General features: G+C 55.6%; 1 protein-coding gene across 1 annotated transcript in view; it reads left to right on the forward strand.

The window, feature by feature from the left end:
• LOC142486098 (cilia- and flagella-associated protein 337-like) overlaps positions 1-25844 on the forward strand; it is a gene marked incomplete at its 5' end in the record, with an annotated part of 69966 nt that overhangs the window by 24788 nt on the left and 19334 nt on the right. The window contains 6 exons of the mRNA XM_075584759.1: positions 2388-2572; positions 2925-3048; positions 4283-4421; positions 4938-5083; positions 12299-12516; positions 15251-15399. Coding sequence (XP_075440874.1) covers positions 2388-2572; positions 2925-3048; positions 4283-4421; positions 4938-5083; positions 12299-12516; positions 15251-15399 — 961 coding nt within the window. The remainder of the gene's footprint in view (positions 1-2387; positions 2573-2924; positions 3049-4282; positions 4422-4937; positions 5084-12298; positions 12517-15250; positions 15400-25844) is intronic.

Raw genomic sequence — 25844 nt, forward strand, 5'->3', positions numbered from 1 at the left:
GGGAGAGAGAGATAGGGGGGAGAGGGGAGAGAGAGATAGGGGGGAGAGGGGAGGGAGAGATAGGGGGGAGAGGGGAGAGAGAGATAGGGGGAGAGGGGAGAGAGAGATAGGGGGAGAGAGACAGAGAGATAGGGGGGAGAGGAGAGAGAGAGGGGGGAGAGAGACAGAGAGAGATAGGGGGGAGAGGAGAGAGAGAGATAGGGGGAGAGGGGAGAGAGAGACAGAGGAGGTGACTGACTGATTGGGGGGGTGACTGACTGGGGGGTGACCGACTGGGGGATTGGGTGGGGAGGGGGTGACTGACTGGGTGACTTATGATTGGGGGGTACCTCTGGTGTCCTGCACACCCACACTCTCTCTCTCATACACACACTCTCTCAAACACACACTCTCATACACACACACACTCTCTCTCTTCTCTCTCATACACACACACTCTCCCATACATACACACGCTCTCTCTCCCATACACACACACACACACACTCTCTCTCTCTCCCATACACACACACACACACACACTCTCTCTCTCCCATATACACACACACACTCTACACACACGGGGGGTTGAGGAAGAGAGGAAAGGCCGTGACCAGCACCACCACTGACCCCCCCCCCCCCGCGCCAATTACCCGCCTCGCGCGGGCACCGGGAGTGCTGGGGACATAGGGGGGGGGGGACGGAACACTCCCGCTACACCTCCCGCCCAGCGGGCAGCGGGAGCACCGGGGACGGAGAGGAGCACCTCCATTACCGCCTCGCGGGGACGAGCGACGGGGAGGAACACCCCCGCTACCACCTCCCGGCAGGCAGTGGGAGAGCCGGGGACGGAGGAGCACCCCGCTATCACCTCGCGGGGACGGGGAAGAGCACCGGGGACGGGGAGGAGCACCCCCGCTACTACCTCCCACCCGGCAGGCAGCGGGAGAACCGGGGACGGAGGCGCACCGCACTATCACCTCGTGCCTCGTGGGGACAGAAAAGAGCGATGGGGAAGAGCACCCCCGCTACCACCTCGCGGGGGCCGCAGGATACAATAGAGTACTAACCAGTTGAAGCTGAAAATGTACGAATTGTGGTCTTCTGCAACATCACTGTGCTGTTCAGTAACAGCCTGTAACTGCTTCATTGAGTTCACCCAACCACTAATCCCAAGATCAGGCAGGTTCCATTCCACTTCTCTTATTCCTCTTACATTCACTAAACCACAATTTCATGGCATCCATCTGCATCACTGGCCCCATTCTGGTTCAGTGGATAATGATATGATTACAGGATATTTCTATGCTACCAATAAGAAAACACAATATGGTGAGCACAAAAAATCAAAGAAAAGGAAAACACAAAATTAGTATGCTTATGTAGTGTGGCATGAAGCCAAATCAGTATAAAAAGCACAGGGGTGGAGGGGATATTGGGGAAATAATCATAAAGCCACTCACACGGCCATGTGTGAGTGTATGCCCATCACACTGTTGTCAGCCTCGTCTGGATGGTCACTTCATAAGTCACTGATAGTGGAGGTGATCTCAAAGAGAGATAGAGGGGAAACACAATGGGTGTATGTCACTGATGTGTGACAGTGGTGGTGGAATATAACTGCTAATATAAGTTCTACTCACATGGCCATACTGTATGTGAGTGGGGGGCCCTCAGAGAAAATCCAAGCCTCATTGGTAGATGGATGGAACCGAATCCTAGCAGCTACCAATAAAGCTGATAAAAACCCCTTGTGAGCCCATTCCCACGTCTCAGACAGCAACCCTTTATCTCTTGGCATACAATGTTTCCACTGCAGCAAGGGACTCTGGGTAATGACATGCAAATGAGCACTCAGTGTGTAAGCAACAGTATCCTGGCATCAGGGGAGACATCTGGGTGTATCCAGGTTTGGGGTATTTCAGACTACGGCCTATAGACCACTGAGCAGATACATGTGGGTTTAAATCCCTATTTGCACGCAGGGAACGTCTTCATGTCTCTGAACCTCGGCACAACATACATACGGCAGAGGCGAGGCACCTGAATGCAGAGAGGTTTCACTAGCAGAGTATTAAATACCCTAGGAGTTACGCCCATTTACAGCTTTGTCTCCTACCAGCTTTTTCTGATCTCCTAAAAAATCAGGAAAATACAAAAAATAAAACCTATTAAAAAACAACAACGCCATGTAATCAGTTCCCCCTCACTACACTTCGAGGGATCACACATCACTTTGTATTGGAGAAACACTTTCTGACACGGCATCGAAGGCTGGAGAGCCAGTTGACAGTCAACTTGAACTCCATAGACTTGTAACGTCATTGGCTGGACGTAGCTAGGAGGTAGCCTCTCGGTGACCATACCTGGCCTGCCATAGGTATTAACCATGAATGATGTGCTCCCAGAACATGTATGTGTCGGCTGATGACTCTTGGAAAGGAGGTCAGGTGCACAGAGAGGACATCCTGACCGCAGACTTCTGCCCGTCCCTGGGGCTCCTGGCCACCGCCAGCTTTGATGGCGAGATAATCGTGTGGAACACGGAAACACAGAGATTGTACCAATATCTGAGGAGGTGTCACCATACCAGGTACCAAGCATGCTGTACATCAAGTCATGTAACCAAAGGCATAGCACCCCAAAAACATCAGTCTTATCGTTTCAGCAGTTTAATATAAACATGTGTGGCTGTGTGTGTAATATATATCATTGTACTTATCAGTGTGTCTATGTTTGGACTTTGCATCTTTGTGTGTGTGTATCAATAAGTGAAGTGCCTGTGTGATATGTATCAGTGTGTTGTGGTGTGTGTATCTGTGCATTAATATGTGTATCAGAGTGTATATGGTGTGCAATCCCCTAGTGATACAATCTTTATGCCCTGAATACCCCTTGTGGGGGCCAAGGAATTTATCTAAATTTGTGGCTCTGCCTTTTTACAGACAGCTTAGTAAACCTCATATGGGCAGTGCTGGGAGAGGAGGCCGTGAGGATACGGGGCGCCCAGGAAGTAAATATCGCCAGAAGAGACCGAGCTCGGAGATCAGGTACAAAATCCACTTTCTGGTCTGACCGTTCTGACCCTCTGTCTTTGTACAAACATGAACAGTAACTGTTTGCAGTCACTTGTTTGTTAGAGATGCTCATTTATTTACATCACTCCGTAGTAAAAAAAGTTAATTTACATTCCCTTCATTGCCATGAAATTGGTTTGTCAGAATTAACTTCCGACATTAACTTGCACGGGCGTGTGTGTATATATATATATATGTTACACGGGCCAGGGTGTACTTGAGAATCGAAACGTAGACACATGTTCAAAAGCGACCTGTCTGATGCGGGAATGTTCACCTCCAGGGACAACAAAATCGAGCCTTAAATCGCCCGTGTCACATGGGCCAATAGGAATCTGTGATGCCATATCCGTTGCAGCTTCCCATTAACCCACGTGACGCCGGCCGCACCTTCTCTTGTAAATATATCAGGAAGCAGGGGGGTACCTGTCTGTGAGTGGTTTGACTGGCTTTGCATCTAACCCCATGCTCTGCTTGAAAGCTGTGTGAACAGCGAAGCATTTGCTTATAAGGGTTATAAAGTGTTCCATGTAAAAAATGGATTTCAGGCAAAGGTGCCACATTGTGTGACCATTTGCAAATCATTTCCCAGAATCCCTTTCTGCAGTGGGAGTACTGTATGCTAGGTGATAATGGTGAAAGGCAGTGTGCAGACCTGTCTAAGGCTGCGTCCAGGGTGAATCCAGCCGGGCAGAGGCACGCTGAGGCTGAGGGAAAGCGGGTGCTATCCCTGGTCTTAGACCGCGCACCGTCCGGAGGGCGTGTCGGGGGGGGGGGGGCCTGTGACGTCACGGAGATGGTTCGCCCCTCATTGCGGCTGCAGGGGCTCACTGCCGAGGCAGCAGCGCGCCTCAGCACGGGCGCTGACCATGCCCGAAGCCTAAGACATGTGACTGTGCTCACACGTGACATTCTTTATTGGATATATATATATATTATACACACGCACACACACGCGCGCGCACACACACTGTATGTAAACACTGAACAGGGGTTGTAGTGGAGTTAGATTATTTTTTTTAACCCCGTAACTTCTGAAGCACTATTAATATATTATTACTAGTTCCTATTACGAGTTCCACCTAACAATGTAAAATCAATCTCCCGGATATCGCGCTTGATACCAATGACGCAGTTCGCCTCCTTCCCTCTTCTTTCTCTGCCGTCTCCCCAGTCAGTGTCCATTAATAACACCCCAGACCCGTCCTGTGACCCTGATCCTTTAGATCTCACCCTCTGTGGACAAAGTCATCTTCCTCCAGCAACGCGCAACAACCGGCGCCCAGAAAGACGCGGCTATTCTCATCAGCTCGGAGGCTGGGGACCCTACGCTGTGGAGCGTGTTCGATCAACGGCGCCAGTTTGGTAATTCTTAGGGATCGGCCGGGATGGAGAGACTCGAGCGATTTAATAGCCAACGCAACACTGAGCTTTGCAACTCAAAGATTCAATTAAGCGACTTCCCATCCCGCTGGAGAGGGGCCCTAGACATTGAATGTAGCCATGTAAACTGCCCCTTACTACTTCTGCTGAAAGGCTGTTCCATGCCTCAACTACTGTTTCAGCAAAAGGGAACATCCTGCCTTCCAGCTTATGCTAGTGTTTCTTTTTGCCCTACTGTATCTTTCGCCCTTTCTTGCCTCTCCTCTAAGATAATTAGCCGGTGTCCAGTCAACCGTGATAGTGCCAATCAGGGCACTATGGTCGGTGGTTTCATGCTCCAATCGGCACTACTGCAGTTGAATAAATAACCCCCCGCATAATGCTCACAGGCCAAGTGAGAAAGGCAGCCCAGAATAATTCCCATTCCTTTCCCCCAAATAATATATAGTATAACTAGCCGATACTCTATTTCTTTCCTAATATGGATTTAATTGGCAGGACATTTCTACGCTCCCAATAACGCTGATGAATCGGTCTTTGGATTATCAAGTAATGGAAGTAACAGTACCCTGGTAACAGGAGACACGTCTGGGTGTATCCAGGTGTGGGATATTTCTGACTACGGCCTGCAGGGCACTGCGCAGGTAAATAGGGGTTTCCGTCTCGATCTACCACAGTGGGGAAAGTCGTGTAACAAGGAAAGCAGCAACGTGTGTGTGTTTGTGTGTTTGTGTGTGTACATATGTATATATACAGTATATCTCAGTTCTGTAGTATTAGAAAATAGTGACTGTTTTTTTTTTTATTTAAAAAATATATATATTCAACTTAAAAATGTGAGACAGCATCAAGTCTTTGGAAGAACACCAGGAAATATCCAAATGTGTGTTAGTTTTTTGTTTTGTTTTTTTTAAATCAGTTCTGTAGTATTAGATACTACTTTTTTTTTATTATTATTCAACTTTTAATGCCATTTGTAATGAGTTTTAAAGCATCCTTTGATTTCTGTAGCAGGTTGTGCCCACCTCTCCAGCAGTGCAAGATCTTTGGCAACACTTTCCTGTTTGTGATCCTTTGTTGCCAATGTTCCCAGCAGTTTGAGCTGCAAACTGTAACAATAGTCAATGCTACCTTAGTAATATCAGGATATATTGTAGCTGCTGAGTTGCACTGACTGAAGCATCGATTGAAACTGAAAGGCAGCCATTATGTTAGGCATACAAGCAGGATTTTTACAGATTTATAAGAGGAGCAACAAACGATTGCCAGCTTAGATAAGAATGTAGAATGTTACATTGTCACACGCTTTATATATACAAATTAGAAAAACGGTGGGATGTAGTAATGCAGCATTTATTGGGAAGCACTGAGAATATCCACTGCACCTCAATATAATATAAAGCAGAGCAGTATAAGCAGGGTTATAGAGGTGCGGGCTAACCGTGTGCCAGAGGTCCGCTAAACATGCCTCAGGGTTCGCAGACGATACGCCGATCATTACATCAACATGCCGTGCAAATTCATTTAATCCACTAGTTTGCAAAATTCTCTAAAATCGCTCGATTCTGAGACTATATACAGCACGCCCACCATGTTCCAGTCGCCGGCTGGGGTTATTACGCTGAAAGACGATTAATTTGGCGACATTATTAGGCCTGTGAGGTTTAAAGCGTTGTGTATGGAATTGAATTTGGAGGGGAAACGCAGTTTGGCTGTGAAGCCCAAATGAGCCGTATCAGGGAGATTTGGGGTGTTCTAGAGGAGTGGGGGGCGCAAGATTTTCGGGGGGGGGGGAGGAGCGCAGCTGTTACAGAGGCCCCACGCTTCCCTGAAAGCATTTAAAATAAATGCCGGGGATCGCACAAGGCCTCGGTAACTTTTACTTCCCTTCCAGCGACGCGTCTCCATGGTAAACTGCTGCTATAGAAACCAAAGGATGCGCACAATATTAAAACTCATTCAAAAGGCCATTAAGAGTTGAATAATAAAAAAAAAATGTAATATTATCTAATACTACAGAACACATTTTTTTGTATCAATTTTTTTATTGGACACAATCAGACAATGCAGTACATACAAGGGTGTCATGATCCCATGACAGTGGTGCTTTTTAACAATCTGAAAGTGACCATATAACCTTTTCCATTTTCTTGGGTGGGGGGATGTAGAGGGTGGGGAGAGGGGGGGGGAGGGAAGAAGACATACAGGGGTATATGGGGAGGGAAGGGGGGGGAAACCTAGGAGAGGGGGGGGGGAAAGAGGCGCGCTCCTGCCTCCGCGACTTGGTACGGTTGGGTTTATTTTGTTAGCCAGGGGTCCCAGGTATTCAGGAATTGGGGTATTTTCTTTTGGAGCAAGGCGGTCAATTTCTCCATCGTCATAACTTCGTTGATTCTTCTGGTGACAGTAGATCTAGAGGGGGCTTTGGTCTGCTTCCAAGCGGCTGCTATGGAACACCTGGCCGCCGTCAATATGGCCGTTACTAGTCTGGACATTGGTGGGGGAGATCTTCGATAGGTTTGTTCAGCACCAGGGTCAATGGGTCCAAGGGTAGGGATAGTCCCGTAACTTCGTGTAGAGCCTCTGGATCATGGTCCAGAATTTCTGAATCTCCGGACATGACCACCAAATGTGTCCCCCTTTTGACCACATCCACACCAGCACAGGTCAACTGCGCCGGGGTAAATCTGGCTCAGCCTAGCGGGAGTCAGGTACCACTGAAATAGAATTTTATATATGTTCTCTTTTATTGTTGTGCAAATTGATGTTTTAGGGGCCTGCTCCCAGATCTCCTCCCAATCTTCTGAGTCTATTGAGAGGCCTAATTCCTCAGACCATCTTTGCATATATCGATGGTTGGGTGGACTTGAGGGGGGCTCTAATCTACTATATATTTGTGAAAGTGTTCTATGTGTCCGGGTCTGTATGTGTCTCCCTGTGCGCCTCCCCGTGTCCCTAGCGGCAATCTCATTGGACCTTGGGCCAGGCCAATAAGATTGCTCCCTTGGGCCGCCCGCCCCCGCACACCTCTCATTGGCCTCAGGCGGAGTGAATGACACACACACACACACACATCACTATACACACACACATCACTATACACACACACACACACACACACACACACATCACTATACACACACACACACACACACACATCACTATACAAACACACACACACACACACACACACATCACTATACACACACACACACACACACACACATCACTATACACACACCACACACACACACACACACACACACACACATCACTATACACACACACACACACACACACACACACACACACACACACACACACACACACACACATCACTATACACACACACATCACTATACACACACACACACACACACACACACACACATCACTATACACACACACACACACACATCACTATACACACACACACACACACACACACACATCACTATACACACACACACACACATCACTATACACACACACACACACACACACACACACACACATCACTATACACACACAACCCCCCCCCCTGCACACACGGTGTTACATACATTAGCGGGCTCACAGTGTTAGCAGCACATCTCCCGCTCTCTTCCCCACCGGTCCCGAGGCTCCGCCTCTTCCTCCGCCTCTCCCTGTTTCCCGCGCTTTCACCCCCCCCTCCACGTGGGAGCTGCCGGACGGGTGAGGGAGCTGCCGGACGGGTGAGTGAGCGGTCTTCACCTCCCCTCACCCCCCTTCACCTCCCCTCACCCCCCTTCACCTTCCCTCACTCACTTCCCCTCCACCCCCCCGGCGCCGCTACAGTCAGCGGGGGAGCGAGCGCCAGGGACACAGCGGGGGAGCTGCCACAACACGCTGCCTCCCGCCTCAGATCCACGTGGGAGCTGCCGGACGGGTGAGTGAGCGGCCTTCACCTCCCCTCACCCACCCCTCCCTCCACTTCCCCTCCCTTCCACTTCCCCATCCCCTCCCTTCCACATCCCCTCCCTTCCACATCCCCTCCCTCCACCCCCCCTCCCTCCACTTACCCCCCCTCCAACCCCCCCTTAACCTCCCCTCCACCCCCCCCTTAACCCTCCCCTCCACCCCCCCCTTAACCTCCCCTCCACCCCCCCCTTCACCTCCTCTCCACCCCCCCCCACCTCACACCCCCCACCCCCCTCCACCCCCCCCCCCACCTCCACCTCCCCTCCACCCCCCCTTCACCTCCCCTTCACCCCCCCCTCCACCCCCCCCCCTTCACCTCCCCTCCACCCCCCCCTTTTCACCTCCCCTCCACCACCCCCCTCACCTCACCTCCACCCCCCCTTCACCTCCCCTCCACCCCCCCTCCACCCCCCCTTCACCTCCCCTCCACCCCCCCTTCACCTCCCCTCACCTCCCCTCCACCCCCCCCTTCACCTCCCCTCCACCCCCCCCCTCACCTCCCCCTCCACCCCCCCCTTCACCTCCCCTCCACCCTCCCCTCCACCCCCCCCCTTCACCACCCCTCCACCCCCCCCCCCCCTTCACCACCCCTCCACCCCCCCCCCCTTCACCACCCCCTCCACCCCCCCCCCCCCCCTTCACCTCCCCTTCACACCCCCCCCTTCACCTCCCCTCCACCCCCCCCTTCACCTCCCCTCAACCCCCCCTTCACCTCCCCTCCACCCCCCCCCTTCACCTCCTTTCCACCCCCCCCTTCACCTCCCCTCCACCCCCCCCCCTTCACCTCCCCTCCACCCCCCCCCCCTTCACCTCCCCTCCACCCCCCCCTTCACCTCCCCTCCACCCCCCCCCTTCACCTCCCCTCCACCCCTCCCCTCCACCCCCCCTCCACCCCTCCCCTCCACCCCTGCTTCACCTCCCCTCCACCCCTACCTTCACCTCCCCTCCACCCCTACCTTCACCTCCCCCTCCACCCCCACAATCACCGCCCCCTCCACCCCCACCTTCACTCCCCCCTTACAACCTCCCACCTTCCCACCTTCCCACCACCTCCCCACCACCTCACCCCCCCTTTCCACCACCTCCCCCCCTTTCCACCTTCCCACCACCTTCCCCCCCTTCCCACCACCTCCCCCCCCTTCCCACCACCTGCCGCCCCTTCCCACCACCTCCCCTCCCTTCCCACCACCTCCCCCCCTTCCCACCACCTCCCCCCCTTCCCACCTTCCCACCACCTCCCCCCCTTCCCACCACCACCCCCCCTTACCACCACCTCCCCCCTCCACCCCCCCTTCATCTACCCTCACCCCCCCTTCACCTCCCCCTCCCCCCCAGCCCCCCACCTCCACCCTTCCCACCTACCCCCTCCGCCCCCCCCCTTCACCTCCCCTCCGCCCCCCCTTCACCTCCCCTCCGCCCCCCCTTCACCTCCCCTCCGCCCCCCCTTCACCTCCCCTCCGCCCCCCCCTTCACCTCCCCTCCGCCCCCCTTCACCTCCCCTCCGCCCCCCCTTCACCTCCCCTCCGCCCCCCTTTCACCTCCCCTCCGCCCCCCTTTCTCCTCCCCTCACCATCCCCCCCCTCACCACCCATCCTCCTCACCTCCCCTCCGCCCCCCTTCACCTCCCCTCACCACCCCCCACCACCCCTCCGACCTCACCTCCCCTCCTTCAATGCCTTTCGTCCGACCCTCCTGCCTCTGCCTTTCACCCGCCCACCGCTCACACCCCTGCGCCACACAGCCGCCGCACGCACTCAACAGACACCCGCCACTCGACACACACCCGCCGCCTCTCACCCACCCCACACACTCGACACACACCTGCCGCATCCTGCCCCTACGCAACAATATCACTGACCAGCTGTCACCCGCACTCGCCACACACCCGCCGCCTCACACCCCAGCAGGACCCCGACCCACAGCCAGCACTCACTACCCATGCGCCACCCGTACTGAACACCCACCTGCCGCCTCACACACGCTCACACCCTAGCAGGACACACGCCTTACATTTTCACATCACTTATGTCACCAAAATATACATTGTACTGTGATGTGTTTACAATAAACCATTTTTATACAACATCGTATTACATTTTCTTCCATCTTTCTTTTCAACATTATTATCCAACCTTTCCAACAAATAGTCACCTATTGTTCCACCATTTATAAATAATACTACCTATTACACATTTACATCCCGGGCAACGCCGGGTCTCTCAGCTAGTCCTTTATATATTTGAGAGATCAGGCCTTTTTGATAGGTTGTTTTGGTACAGAGGGTTTCGAATCTGGTTAATTTGGGGAATTTAGAGGTTGGTGAGAGGGATAGAAGGAAGTGTCGCACTTGCAGGTATTTAAACAGGTGAAGGCCCTGGATCTCGAATTTATCCCTAATCGCCTGAAAAGTAGCAATCTCATCTTTCTGCAGCAACTACAGAACACATTTTAAAAAAAAAATTGGGATATTGCTTGGAGTTCTTCCAAAGACTTGAGCTGTCTCCCATTTTAATCTTGTCTGTAACAGTTACATACGCCGATAACACTATTGTCTCTAAGGCCTGGGACATAGAGGGTTCAGCCGCGCTCCTGCTCTGCCTCGCCTGCTGAAAATGGTGCTTTTTTTCTGTCCTTGCAGGCGAGGCAATGAGCGCCCTCTGGGGGCAGAGGCGGAACGGAGGCGTGTCAGGAGGCGGGGCTAGTCCCCCGCTCCCATTGGATGGGAGCAGCACGTGACCGCTCCTTCGCTTCCCCGGGCGGCAAATTTGAAACTTGCCTGTCTCGGCAAAGTTTCTGAGCCTCCGCACGCATCAGCACGCATGCGGAGGGGGAAACTATAGCTGCGCTGATGACAGATGCAGGGGGTTAGTGCATCTGCTCAGCCCGCCTCAGCGAGGTTGAACTTACTATGTCCCACGCCTATCTGTCTGTGTCGAAGCGGCCTGTAGGCGAGGTTAGAGAGGAAACCACAGATGCTTTTCTGGGTAAATCATAACAATAAGTGGTTTTATTCTCCACACAAACAACTGAACACTGTCCCTTTAAGCTAAACCAAAATCATAAGACAAACACCTATTCTCTATAGAGAAACTAACCAAACTTTGCTTGAGTCCCTTCTAACGGGGCGCCAGCTAAGCTGGTTATCAGAACAAAACATATACTATCCTATGCAAACAAAGTCTTTCAACATTGCAGAATCTTATCTAGCTCTTATCTGTTATTGCAGGGGATTCCTATCCCAGGGTCTCTGTGTAGCTCTTACAGCAACCAGTTCAGGGGAGCAGGGAATGTCCAGTACATAGTAATCTTCATCCTGGGTGGGATTCCTAGCTGGACCCCGCAGGCCTGCTTCCTGCAGTCCTAGGGTCCAGAACAACCAGGCTCCCTCCTGGTTAGGAGAAGTTTCACTTCCCCTCTCTCTGGGGAAAACCAGTCTCATTGTCTCTGGCAACTTCCTACCTTTTATCCCTGCTCAATCAGGGGTTTTACATATCACATGCAGGAAACCCGACATCTGTGCAGTCTCCTGATGCTTGCAAAGGGAGTTAACCTCTTCACTCCCTTACACTGTCCATGAAATGTCCTTTAAATTGAATGTATAACCTCTGCTCATTTCATGTAACATGTATTGTTATCATAACTCCGTGCCCAGAACATACATGAAAATGAGGGGTAATTCTCAATGTATTACTTCCTGGTAAAACATGTTATATAGTTACATTGTTACATAGTTTAGACGAGTTTGAAAAAAGACATACGTAAGTTGAACCTATGCTGAAGGACGTGATTTTATAACTGTTGTGAGACTTTAAAGTGAGGTTACCATACTGTAGCTGCTTTAATTGCAGAATATAATTTCATATTCTACGAACCGTAAATTCCTAAGAAAAAACTAACCTTGTGATACTTTGTAACAGTCGCAGGAACAGAGACCCCCGTTGCTCTTCTGCTGGAGGGCTCATGATGGCACCGTGGTGGCCGTGGAATATTTCCTATTCGACGCCGAACCTTTTGTCACCAGCGCGTCCTCGGACAGGACGGCCAAGCTCTGGACCTTTGATGGCAAATACGTGGGCACTTTTGGGCAGACAAAGAGCTGGAATCTGAGAAATCCTGCGACGTACCAACACAACATGTAAGATTGTAGCTGGTGCCAGATGAAAAAACAAAATGGCGCCCTCAGGCCCTTACTTGGTGCCGCCCTCATCCTCCAGTGCCGCGCCGTCCCGTTGCCATGGCAACGTGATGCCACGGGGTGTGCATGCGCATTTGGCACTTGCCGGCTGCGCATTTGCCAATCGCAATTGCCGTCTCCAAATTCTGTCGCCCCCAAAATTTTGCCGCCTTAGGCCCAGGCCTAGCAGGCCTGATGGGAAATCCGCCACTGTCCCCTTTTTTATCAAAGATAAAAACCCCACTTCACACATCTCAGACAAACCTATTACGTGTGGAAACCCCAACGGTTCCTTAGAACAGCAAATACCCTTCACCTGTAGCGGTGTCCCCTGTGTTGTGTTCCCACGCCATTTGGAGAGGGGAGTGGGTAAATGTTTGGCATGTTTAAGGTTAGAGTTCAAAACGCCTGGAAAAATAACCGAAGTGATGTGTGCGTTGGTTACGCCAGCGCGTCACTAATCGCCGATCCAAAGATGTCGCTCTCAATCCGGTTTGGGTTGTGCCAGTTGCATTGACGCATATACGCTCATAATATATATTTTCTTTAACTGTGCACGCAATGTCTTGTATATAATGTATACCCTGTTCTTTTATGTAACTGTATTTGTAACCATGTATTATTTGTTTTACTCTGTGCCCAGGACATACTTGAAAACGAGAGGTAACTCTCAATGTATTACTTCCTGGTAACAGATTTTATAAATAAAAAAATAAATAATTGAAATCTGTAGCCTACAGATGTAGGTTATGCCCGGTAATGGTCGTCGGCCAGTAACACAAATGTAACTGGCTTCAATAAGCAGATCTAACGATGCTAATAACAAGCGTTTGACTGCTCTAATTTCAGGGGAAATTAGTTATAAGTTGAATTTCGTAGGGGCCTCTGATTGGGGGAAGTGTTTGTGAACCAAGTTTTCTTGGTTTTCTTTCCCCTTATACCCCCTGTCCTTATCAGAGAACAAATAAAGATAAGGGGAGGTGGGGAGGAGGGACTCACTGTGACATCACACTGTGACATCACACTGTGACATCACACTGTGACATCACACTGTGACATCACACTGTGACATCACACTGTGACATCACACTGTGACATCACACTGTGACATCACACTGTGACATCACACCGAAGGGAGCAGCCAGAGGAAATCTCACCCCACCCAAGTTTCTTTAATAAATACATTAAATATACTTACAGGTGTCAGATTTGGGTTAAAAAAGGCATCACCATGGTGAGACCCTTAAAGGCTTAATGCGCCGACCTTCCTTCGTAACGCTAAACCAATAACGTGAGACCACACAACGCTGGAAGAAAAGGTCACAGCTTTATTTTAACATCCACTGTTAAAACCCACCAGCCTGCCCGCCAGCCCAGCGGGATTTTATGCGAAATGGGGGGGGGAGATCCTAGCCCAGCAGCCAGCAATTAGCCACGCTCCTCCCCCCGCCCCAAGCATGTGAATGGGGGGGGGGGGATATCCTCGTGTTGCAGAGCCCTCTCTGGCAGGGGAGGGGTTAAGAATAAAACCTACAGAAGATTACATGACATTGTGGAAGCAAATATTTAAAAATAACGTGGCCAATTCTGCAGCCCCACGGACGTAATTACGGCAGCACTTAGGCATGTAATACACGTCAGGGAGGAACGACACCTGTCCTCAAGGGCCACCAACAGGTCAGGTTTTCAGGATATCCCTGCTTCAGCATCGGTGGCGCAATCATTGACTCAGTCGAAGACTGAGCCACCTGTGCTGAAGCAGTGACTGAGCCACCTGTGCTGAAGCTGGGACTGATTGTGCCACCTGTGCTGAAGCAGGGATATCCTGAAAACCTGACCTGTTGGTGGCCCTTGAGGCTTGGAGTTACCCACTCCTTGCTTGGATCATAGTTTAGGACAGCTCTAGAACTTTTCACATGTTAGACCAAAAAGTCTCCTTCCATTGAATGTCCGATGCAGATTAAACATCATACCCAATAAAGTCTGTGAGTCAGGCTGAGCGGCAAGGTCAGTCTACGAACATTTACAGCGGCGGCCATATTTAAGGGTCTCCATATTTATCATTAACGATAATATTTCTCTGGGATCGAAAAAGCACTGGGGGGTTAGAAGGGGAAATATGGGATTAGGATGAACCAGAAAAGTATTTTTGAAAGATAATTTATTTTCAAGCCATGACTTTCAAGCCGCAGTCCAAGCTGTCATATTTATTTTTTTATTATTATTTATTTCCCCTTTAATATGTGCATCAATACAATGATGAGTAATTAGCTAAGTTGCTGACCGATCCGTTCTCCTGTGATCAATCGGCAAAGATTCGGCGCGTGGGGGTTCAATAAATGGCTGTCAGTGCAGCAGAAGAGGACCAAAGATGCAAAGTTCTGTGGGGAAGATCATGTGACCAGGCAGTCACTAGATACAATTGGTGCAATGCTAGAGAGGGCGGGGGCTCAAAAAGGGGTGTGCCAGAGCCTGTTTCAGAAGAGGAAGGGGGTGTGACTTTGCAAATGGTTGCTATAGAAACGAAAATGGCTTGTTACATTATAATACATTAAAATTTAATTCAGAGTTGTTTTTTAAAAAAAAGGCTACAAGTATTTTCTCATAGTACAGAACTGATTTATTAATAAAAAACACACATGTAGGATATTATTTGGTCTGCAGCTGTAATGGGTATTGTGATTTTTTTTTTTAGTGTAAGAGACTCTTTGCCTAAAGCAGAGATGAAGGAATCTAGGAACCCAACAGAACAGAAACAGGTGCGGGTCACAGAACAGAGAACTTACAACACAAAGAACCCGCAGAGATACATAAAGACAGGAGGTGTCGACATTTTACAGGCGGGTGAGTCTGAACCTAGATGGGCTGACAGGCAGGGTGTCTTAAGCGTATATATAACAGCTTGAAATCCAAAGATTAGCAGCGGAGCACAGCCAAGGAATGGGGCCAGCACCAGCAGTTGGAAGGTTAAAAATAATTATTTATTAAAGCATGCTTAATAAATAATTATTTTTAACCTTCCATCTGCTGGTGCTGGCCCATTCCTTGGCTGTGCTCCGCTGCTAATCTTTGGATTTCAAGCTGTTGTGTATCTACTCTGCGTGACGCACGCACCAATGGAGTGAAGATTATACTAGTGAGTATTGTGATTTCCCATTCCATGGATTCAAGGGGACTTCTAGACCGGTACAGTGCAGCAGGTAAGACTGTTCTTTGTCTGTGAGGTGCCACTAGGCATTAAATAGTCCCTCACCAAAAGACATTATTTTTAATTATACACCTCTGCGTTTGCACTGGGTCCAATACTACTATTATTGTATATATACTTCTCCATATCCTGATCATTACATGTACCAATTTTGGTGTATCTCATCCGCTGAAGCGCTGATTTTGGATTTTATCCCACCTCTCTACTCTTAAGCGTATATATCTCTACTATATATTTCTGAAAGCACTGTATGTCTGCGTCCCTAGCGGCAATCTCATTGGTCCCTTGGCCTGCCCGCCCCCGCACCCTCCGCCCACGGGCCAAACAAAAAAAATAAAAAACACACACACACACACCTCTCCCCCGTCAGTTGGACCGCAGCTCACCTTCCACACACACACACACACACCCCCCCTCCTCTCCCGGTGCCCCTCACTCTCTCCCCCTCTCCACCTCACCCAAATCCCCACGCTCCGCAACATCCCCCCAGCCGCACCATCACCCTCACCGTGCGCCGCGGAGAGCAGCAAACTCCAGCCTCCTCCTCCCTCGCGGCGCGGCCCGGGCCTCCTGCTCTCCCCCTCACGTGCGCCGCTCCCGGATAGGGGAAGCGCGGCCCGGGCCTCCTGCTCTCCCCCTCACGTGCGCCGCTCCACGGAGAGGGGAAGCGCGGGCCTCCTGCCTCAGGGAGCGGCCTTTCACCTCCCCTCACCCCCCTTCACCTCCCCTCACCCCCTTTCCGCCCCTCCACCCCATCCCCCCCGGCGACGCTACAGTCAGTGGGGAGCGAGCGCCCGGGACACAGCGGGGGAGCGGCCACTACAACACGCTGACTCAGATCCACGTGTGAGCTGCCGGACGTGTGCGTGAGCTGCCGGACGGGTGAGGGAGCTGCCGGTTAGGTGAGTGAGCGGGCCGGACGGGTGAGTGAGCGGCCTTCACCTACCCTCACCCCCTTCACCTCCCCTCCCTTCCACCTCCCCTTCACCCCCCCTCCACCTCCCTTCACCCCCCCCACCACCCTTCACCCCCCCTCACCTCCCTTCACGCCCCCCTCCACACTCCCCTTCACCCCCCCCTTCACCCCCCTCCACCTCCCCTTCACCCCCCTCACCTCCCCTTCACCCCCCTCCACCCCCCTTCAACCCCCCCTCCACCTCCCTTCACCCCCCCTTCACCCCCCTCCACCTCCGCTTCACCCCCCTCCACCTCCCCTTCACCCCCCTCCAACGCTCCACCCCCCTCCACCTCCACCCCCCTCCACCTCCCCTCCACCCCCCCTTTCGCCTCCCCTCAACCCCCCCCTTCACCTCCTCCTCCACCCCCCCTTCACCTCTCCTCCACCCCCCCTTCACCTCTCCTCCACCCACCCCCCTTCACCTCTCCTCCACCCACCCCCTTCACCTCCCCACCACCTCCCCCCCTCCACCCCCCCCTTCACCTCCTTCCACCCCCCCTTCACCTCCCCTCCACCCCCCCTTCACCTCCCCTCACCCTCCCCTTCACCTCCCCTCCACCCCCACCTTAACCCCCCCTTCACCCCCCCTTCACCTTCCCTTCACTCCCCCCTTACAACCTCCCCCCTCCTCACCACCTCCCCCCACCTTCACACCACCTCCCCCCCCTTCCCACCTTCCCACCACCTCCCCCCTTCCCACCACCTCCCCCCCCTTCCACCACCTCCCCCCCTTCCACCACCTCCCCCCCCTTCCACCACCTCCCCCCCTTCCCACCTCCTCCCCCCCCCTTCCCACTCCTCCCCCCCTTCCCACCTCCTCCCCCCCTTTCCACCTCCTCCCCCCCTTCCCAACTCCCCCCCTTCCCACCTCCTCCCACCCCCCCCTTCCCACCTCCTCCCCCCCTTCCCACCTCCTCCCCCCCTTCCCACCTCCTCCCCCCCCCTTCCCAACCTCCTCCCCCCCCTTCCCACCTCCCCTTCACCCCCCCTCCACCTCCCCTTCACCCCCCCTCCACCTCCCCTTCACCCCCCCTCCATCTCCCCTTCACCCCCTCCACCTCCCCTCCACCCCCTCCACCCTCCCCTCCACCTCCCCTCCACCCCCTCTCACCTCTCCTCCACCCACCCTTCACCTCTCCTCCACCCCCCCTTCACCTCCCCTCCACCCCACCACCTCCCCCCCCCTTCTCCCCCCCCACCTCCCCCCCCTTCTCCCCCCCCACCTCCCCCACCCTTCTCCCCCCTTCCCCCTCCCCCCCTCCTCCCCCCCTTCCCCCCTCCTCCCCCCCTCCTCCCCCCCTTCCCCCCTCCACCCCCCCTTCACCTCCCCTCCACCCCCCCTTCACCCCCCCTTCACCTCCCCTCCACCCCCCCTTCACCCCCCCCCCCCCTTCACCTCCCCTCCACCCCCCCTTCACCTCCCCTCCACCCCCCCTTCACCTCCCCTCCCTCCCCCCCCCTTCACCTCCCCTCCACCTCCCCCCCCTTCACCTCCCCTTCACCTCCCCTCCACCTCCCCTTCACTCCCCCCTTACAACCTACCACCCACCTTCACCCCCCTTCACCTCCCCTTCACCTCCCTTCACCTCCCCTTCACTCCCCCCTTACAACCTCCCACCACCTTCACACCACCTCCCCCCACCTTCACACCACCTCCCCCCCCTTCACACCACCTCCCCCCCCTTCCCACCTTCCCACCACCTCCCCCCCTTCCCACCACCTCCCCCCCTTTCCCCACCTCCTTCCCCCCCCCTTCCCACCTCCTTCCCCCCCCTTCCCACCTCCTCCCCTTCCTTCCCACCTCCCCCCTTCCTTTACACCTCCTCCCCCCCCTTCCCACCTCCCCCCCTTCCCTTTACACTCCTCCCCCCCCCCTTCCCACCTCCTCCCCCCCCCTTCCCACCTCCTCTCCCCCCCCCTTCCCACCTCCCCCACTTCCCACCTCCTCCCCCCCCTTCCCACCTCCTCCCCCCACCTCCTCCCCCCCCCCACCTCCTCCCCCCTTCCCACCTCCTCCCCCCCCTTCCCACCTCCTCCCCCCACCTCCTCCCCCCCCCACCTCCCCCCCCCTTCCCACCTCCTCCCCCCCCCTTCCCACCTCCTCCCCCCCCCTTCCCACCTCCTCTCCCCCCCCTTCCCACCTCCTCCTCCCCTTCCACCTCCTTCCCCCCCCCTTCCCACCTCCTCCCCCCCCCTTCCACCTCCTCTCCCCCCCCTTCCCCACCTCCTCCTCCCCTTCCCACCTCCTTCCCCCCCCTTCCCACCTCCTCCCCCCCCTTCCACCTCCTCCCCCCCCTTCCCACCTCCTCCCCACCTCCTTCCCCCCCCACCTCCTCCCCCCCCTCCCACCTCCTCCCCCCCCCTCCCACCTCCTCCCCCCCTCCCACCTCCTCCCCCCCCTTCCACCTCCTCCCCCCCCCCCACCTCCTCCCCCCCCCCTCACCTCCTCCCCCCCCTCCCCCCTCCCACCTCCTCCCCCCCCCTCCCACCTCCTCCCCCCCCTCCCACCTCCCTCCCCCCCCCTCCCACCTCCTCCCCCCCCTCCTCTTCTCACTCCCCCCCCCTTCCCACCTCCTCCCCCCCCTTCCCACCTCCTCCCCCCCCCTTCCCACTCCTCCCCCCCCCCCCCTTCCCACCTCCTCCCCCCCCCTTCCCACCTCCTCCCCCCCTTCCCACCTCCTCCCCCCCCCCCTTCCCACCTCCTCCCCCCCCCCTTCCACCTCCTCCCCCCCCCCTTCCCACCTCCTCCCTCCCCCCCCTTCCCACCTCATTGGTCCCTTGGCCCGCCCCCGCACACCTCTCATTGGCCTGAGGCGGAGTGACGGGCCAAAGGACACGTAGACACACACACACACACACACACACGTAGACACACACACACACACACACACGTAGACACACACACACACACGTAGACTCACACACACACACATAGACACACACACACGTAGACACACACACGTATACACAAACACAGACACACACACACAAGTAGACACACACACACACGTACACACAAACACACACACGTATACACAAACACAGATACACACACACGTAGACACACACACGTACATGGACACGTACACACACACACACATGTACATGTACACACACACACACGGAGACATACACACACACATATGGAGACATACACTCACACACGTATACACACAGGTATACACACATAATGGTACACACACACGTATATACACACACATGTATACACACACACACAATGTATACACACAAACATGTATACACACACACAAACATGTATACACGTGTATACACACACACGTGTATACACACACACACGTGTGTATACACACACACACGTGTATACACACACACACACATACAATGTATACACACAAACATGTATACACACACATGTATACACACACATGTATACACACACACACGTACACATACACACACATGTATACACACACACACACACATACAATGTATACACCACACACACACACACTATCCCCAGCACCACCACATCACACACGGTATCCCATGCCCCCCCAGCACACTGGCATTCTCGGCTCCCCCCGCCATTCCCAGCCCCCATCAACACCATCAGCACCCACACATCGCCACCTTTGCACCTCCCCCATCGGCACACCCACATCCGCACCCCCACATCAGCACCAAACCCTCCCAAATCAGCACACCGATACAATCACCATAAGTACAGCCACAGCAGCACTACCACTCCCCACCCAAATGCCACACCCACACCACAAACATCCCGGGCAACGCCGGGCTCTCAGCTAGTATATATATATATGTTAAAAATGGTTTTGAGGCAAAAAGTGACACTGTGTGCTCATTTGCATGTCATTTCCCAGATTCCCTTGCTGCAGTGGAAGTGCTGTATGCTGGGTGATAATGGGGAAAGGCGGGGTTGCAGACCTGCCTAAGACATGCAGATGAGCATACAGCTATATTTGCATATTTGCTTTCCTGTGGAGGGTTTTTGTCACTTTTTTTACTCACCATAACTTAACTCAGTACAGGCATACCCCGCATTAACCTACGCAATGGGACCGGAGCATGTATGTAAAGCGAAAATGTACTTAAAGTGAAGCACTACCTTTTTCCCACTTATCGATGCATGTACTGTACTGCAATCGTCATATAAGTGCATAACTGATGTAAATAACACATTTGTAACAGGCTCTATAGTCTCCCTGCTTGCGCACAGCTTCGGTACAGGTAGGGAGCCGGTATTGCTGTTCAGGACGTGCTGACTGGCACATGCGTGATCTGCCATTTGCCTATTGAGCGAGATGTACTTACTCGCGAGTGTACTTAAAGTGAGTGTACTTAAACCGGGGTATGCCTGTATTATTGTATATATATATATATATATTTACATATATTATTTCTTGGCGTTATTTCCCCTCTTCACTTCAGCAAACCCCGGATTTCGGGGTCTGGATCGGAGTAACGCCAGCACTAGAAGATAACGCAATATGTTGGTTGGGACGTGGTTTTTGCGTATAGGTAGCGTTGTGGATACCACGTTAATTCAGGGAATATAATGTCCGTTCTTGTTTTAGGCAAAGTCCCATTATATTCCTGGACTTAACTGAGTGTAGTGTATCTAGGCCTTATACTCACAGATACTGACACACGTGCAACGGCGCACACACCCCGTGCAACGGCGCACACACCACATGCAACGGCGCACACACCCCCGTGCAACGGCGCACACACCTGTGCAACGGCACACACACCCCGTGCAACGGCGCACACACCCCGTGCAACGGCGCACACACCCCGTGCAACGGCGCACACACCCCATGCAACGGCGCACACACCCCGTGCAACGGCACACACACCCCGTGCAACGGCGCACACACCCCGTGCAACGGCACACACACCCCGTGCAACGGCACACAGACACCCCCGTGCAACGGCACACAGACACCCCGTGCAACGGCACACAGACACCCCCGTGCAACGGCACACAGACACCCCCGTGCAATGGCACACACACCCCGCGCAACGGCACACACACCCCGTGCAACGGCGCACAGACCCCGCGCAACGGCACACAGACACCCCTGTGCAACGGCACACAGACACCCCCGTGCAACGGCACACAGACACACCCCGTGCAACGGCGCACACACCCCGTGCAACGGCGCACACACCCTGTGCAACGGCACACACACCCCGTGCAACGGCACACAGACACCCCGTGCAACGGCACACAGACACCCCCGTGCAACGGCACACAGACACCCCCGTGCAACGGCACACAGACACACCCCGTGCAACGGCACACACACCCCCATGCAACGGCACACACACCCCGCGCAACGGCACACACACCCCGCGCAACGGCACACAGACACCCCCGTGCAACGGCACAGACACCCCCGCGCTACGGCACACAGACACCCCCGTGCAACGGCACACAGACACCCCCGTGCAACGGCACACAGACACCCCCGTGCAACGGCACACAGACACCCCCGTGCAACGGCACACAGACACCCCCATGCAACGGCACACAGACACCCCCGTGCAACGGCACACAGACACCCCCGTGCAACGGCACACAGACACCCCCGTGCAACGGCACACAGACACCCCCGTGCAATGGCACACACACCCCGTGCAACGGCACACAGACACACCCCGTGCAACGGCACACAGACACACCCCGTGCAACGGCACACAGACACCCCCATGCAACGGCACACAGACACCTCCGTGCAACGGCACACAGACCCCGCGCAACGGCACACACACCCCCGTGCAACGGCACACAGACACCTCCGCGCAACGGCACGCAGACACCCCCGTGCAACGGCACACACACCCCGTGCAACGGCACACAGACACCCCCGTGCAACGGCACACACACCCCGTGCTACGGCACACAGACACCCTGTGCAACGGCACACAGACACCCCCGCGCTACGGCACACAGACACCTCCGTGCAACGGCACAGACACCCCCGTGCAACGGCACAAAGACACCCCCGTGCAACGGCACACAGACACCCCCGTGCAACGGCACGCAGACACCCCCGTGCAACGGCACACCCCCCCGTGCAACGGCACACAGACACCCCCGTGCAACGGCACACAGACACCTCCGTGCAACGGCACACACCCCCGTGCAACGGCACACAGACACCCCCGTGCAACGGCACACAGACACCCCCGTGCAACGGCACACAGACACCCCGCGCAACGGCACACAGACACCCCCGTGCAACGGCAAACAGACACCCCCGTGCAACGGCACCCAGACACCCCACGCAACGGCACACAGACACCCCGCGCAACGGCACACAGACACCCCCGTGCAACGGCACACAGACACCCCCGTGCAACGGCACACAGACACCCCCGTGCAACGGCACACAGACACTCCCGTGCAATGGCACACAGACACCCCCGTGCAACGGCACAGACACCCCGTGCAACGGCACAGACACCCCCGTGTAACGGCACACAGACACCACCGTGCTACGGCACACAGACACCGCCGTGCAACGGCACACAGACACCCCCGTGCAACGGCACACAGGCACCCCGTGCAACGGCACACAGACACCCCCGTGCAACGGCACACACACCCCGTGCAACGGCACGCAGACACCCCCGTGCAACGGCACACACACCCCATGCAACGGCACACAGACACCCCCGTGCAACGGCACACACACCCCGTGCAATGGCACACAGACACCCCCGTGCAACGGCACACACACCCCGTGCTACGGCACACAGACACCCCCGTGCAACGGCACACAGACACCTCCGTGCAACGGCACGCAGACACCCCCGCGCTACGGCACGCAGACACCTCCGTGCAACGGCACAGATACCCCCGTGCAACGGCACACAGACACCCCCGTGCAACGGCACACAGACACCCCCGTGCAACGGCACGCAGACACCCCCGTGCAACGGCACGCAGAAACCTCCGTGCAACGGCACACAGACACCCCCGTGCAACGGCACACAGAAACCTCCGTGCAACGGCACACAGACACCCCCGTGCAACGGCACACAGACACCCCAGTGCAACGGCACACAGACACCCCCGTGCAACGGCACACAGACACCCCCGTGCAACGGCATACAGACACCCCCGTGCAACGACACACAGACACCTCCGTGCAACGGCACACAGACACCCCCGTGCAACGGCACACAGACACTCCCGTGCAATGGCACACAGACACCCCCGTGCAACGGCACAGACACCCCGTGCAACGGCACAGACACCCCCGTGTAACGGCACACAGACACCACCGTGCTACGGCACACAGACACCGCCGTGCAACGGCACACAGACACCCCCGTGCAACGGCACACAGGCACCCCGTGCAACGGCACACAGACACCCCCGTGCAACGGCACACACACCCCGTGCAACGGCACGCAGACACCCCTGTGCAACGGCACACACACCCCATGCAACGGCACACAGACACCCCCGTGCAACGGCACACACACCCCGTGCAACGGCACACAGACACCCCCGTGCAACGGCACACACACCCCGTGCTACGGCACACAGACACCCCCGTGCAACGGCACACAGACACCTCCGTGCAACGGCACGCAGACACCCCCGCGCTACGGCACGCAGACACCTCCGTGCAACGGCACAGATACCCCCATGCAACGGCACACAGACACCCCCGTGCAATGGCACACAGACACCCCCGTGCAACGGCACGCAGACACCCCCGTGCAACGGCACGCAGAAACCTCCGTGCAACGGCACACAGACACCCCCGTGCAACGGCACACAGAAACCTCCGTGCAACGGCACACAGACACCCCCGTGCAACGGCACACAGACACCCCCATGCAACGGCACACAGACACCCCGCGCAACGGCACACAGACACCCCCGTGCAACGGCACACAGACACCCCCGTGCAACGGCACCCAGACACCCCGCGCAACGGCACACAGACACCCCGCGCAACGGCACACAGACACCCCCGTGCAACGGCACACAGACACCACCGTGCTACGGCACACAGACACCGCCGTGCAACGGCACACAGACACCCCCGTGCAACGGCACACAGGCACCCCGTGCAACGGCACACAGACACCCCCGTGCAACGGCACACACACCCCGTGCAACGGCACGCAGACACCCCCGTGCAACGGCACACACACCCCATGCAACGGCACACAGACACCCCCGTGCAACGGCACACACACCCCGTGCAACGGCACACAGACACCCCCGTGCAACGGCACACACACCCCGTGCTACGGCACACAGACACCCCCGTGCAACGGCACACAGACACCTCCGTGCAATGGCACGCAGACACCCACGCGCTACGGCACACAGACACCTCCGTGCAACGGCACAGATACCCCCGTGCAACGGCACACAGACACCCCCATGCAACGGCACACAGACACCCCCGTGCAACGGCACACACCCCCGTGCAACGGCACACAGACACCCCCGTGCAACGGCACACAGAAACCTCCGTGCAACGGCACACAGACACCCCCGTGCAACGGCACACAGACACCCCCGTGCAACGGCACACAGACACCCCCGTGCAACGGCACACAGACACACCGCGCAACGGCACACAGACACCCCCGTGCAACGGCACACAGACACCCCCGTGCAACGGCACCCAGACACCCCGCGCAACGGCACACAGACACCCCGCGCAACGGCACCCAGACACCCCCGTGCAACGGCACACAGACACCCCCGTGCAACGGCACCCAGACACCCCCGTGCAACGGCACCCAGACACCCCGTGCAACGGCACACAGACACCCCCGTGCAACGGCACACAGACACCCCCGTGCAATGGCACACAGACACCCCCGTGCAACGGCACACAGACACCCCCGTGCAATGGCACACAGACACCCCCGTGCAACAGCACACAGACACCTCCGTGCAACGGCACACAGACACCTCCGTGCAACGGCACAGACACCCCCGTGCAACGGCACACAGACACCCCGTGCAATGGCACACAGACACCCCCGTGCAACGGCACACAGACACCTCCGTGCAACGGCACACACACCCCGTGCAACGGCATACACACCCCGTGCAACGGCACACAGACACCCCCGTTC

The sequence above is a fragment of the Ascaphus truei genome, unplaced genomic scaffold (genome assembly GCF_040206685.1).
Source record: "Ascaphus truei isolate aAscTru1 unplaced genomic scaffold, aAscTru1.hap1 HAP1_SCAFFOLD_737, whole genome shotgun sequence".
Taxonomy (NCBI): domain Eukaryota; kingdom Metazoa; phylum Chordata; class Amphibia; order Anura; family Ascaphidae; genus Ascaphus; species Ascaphus truei.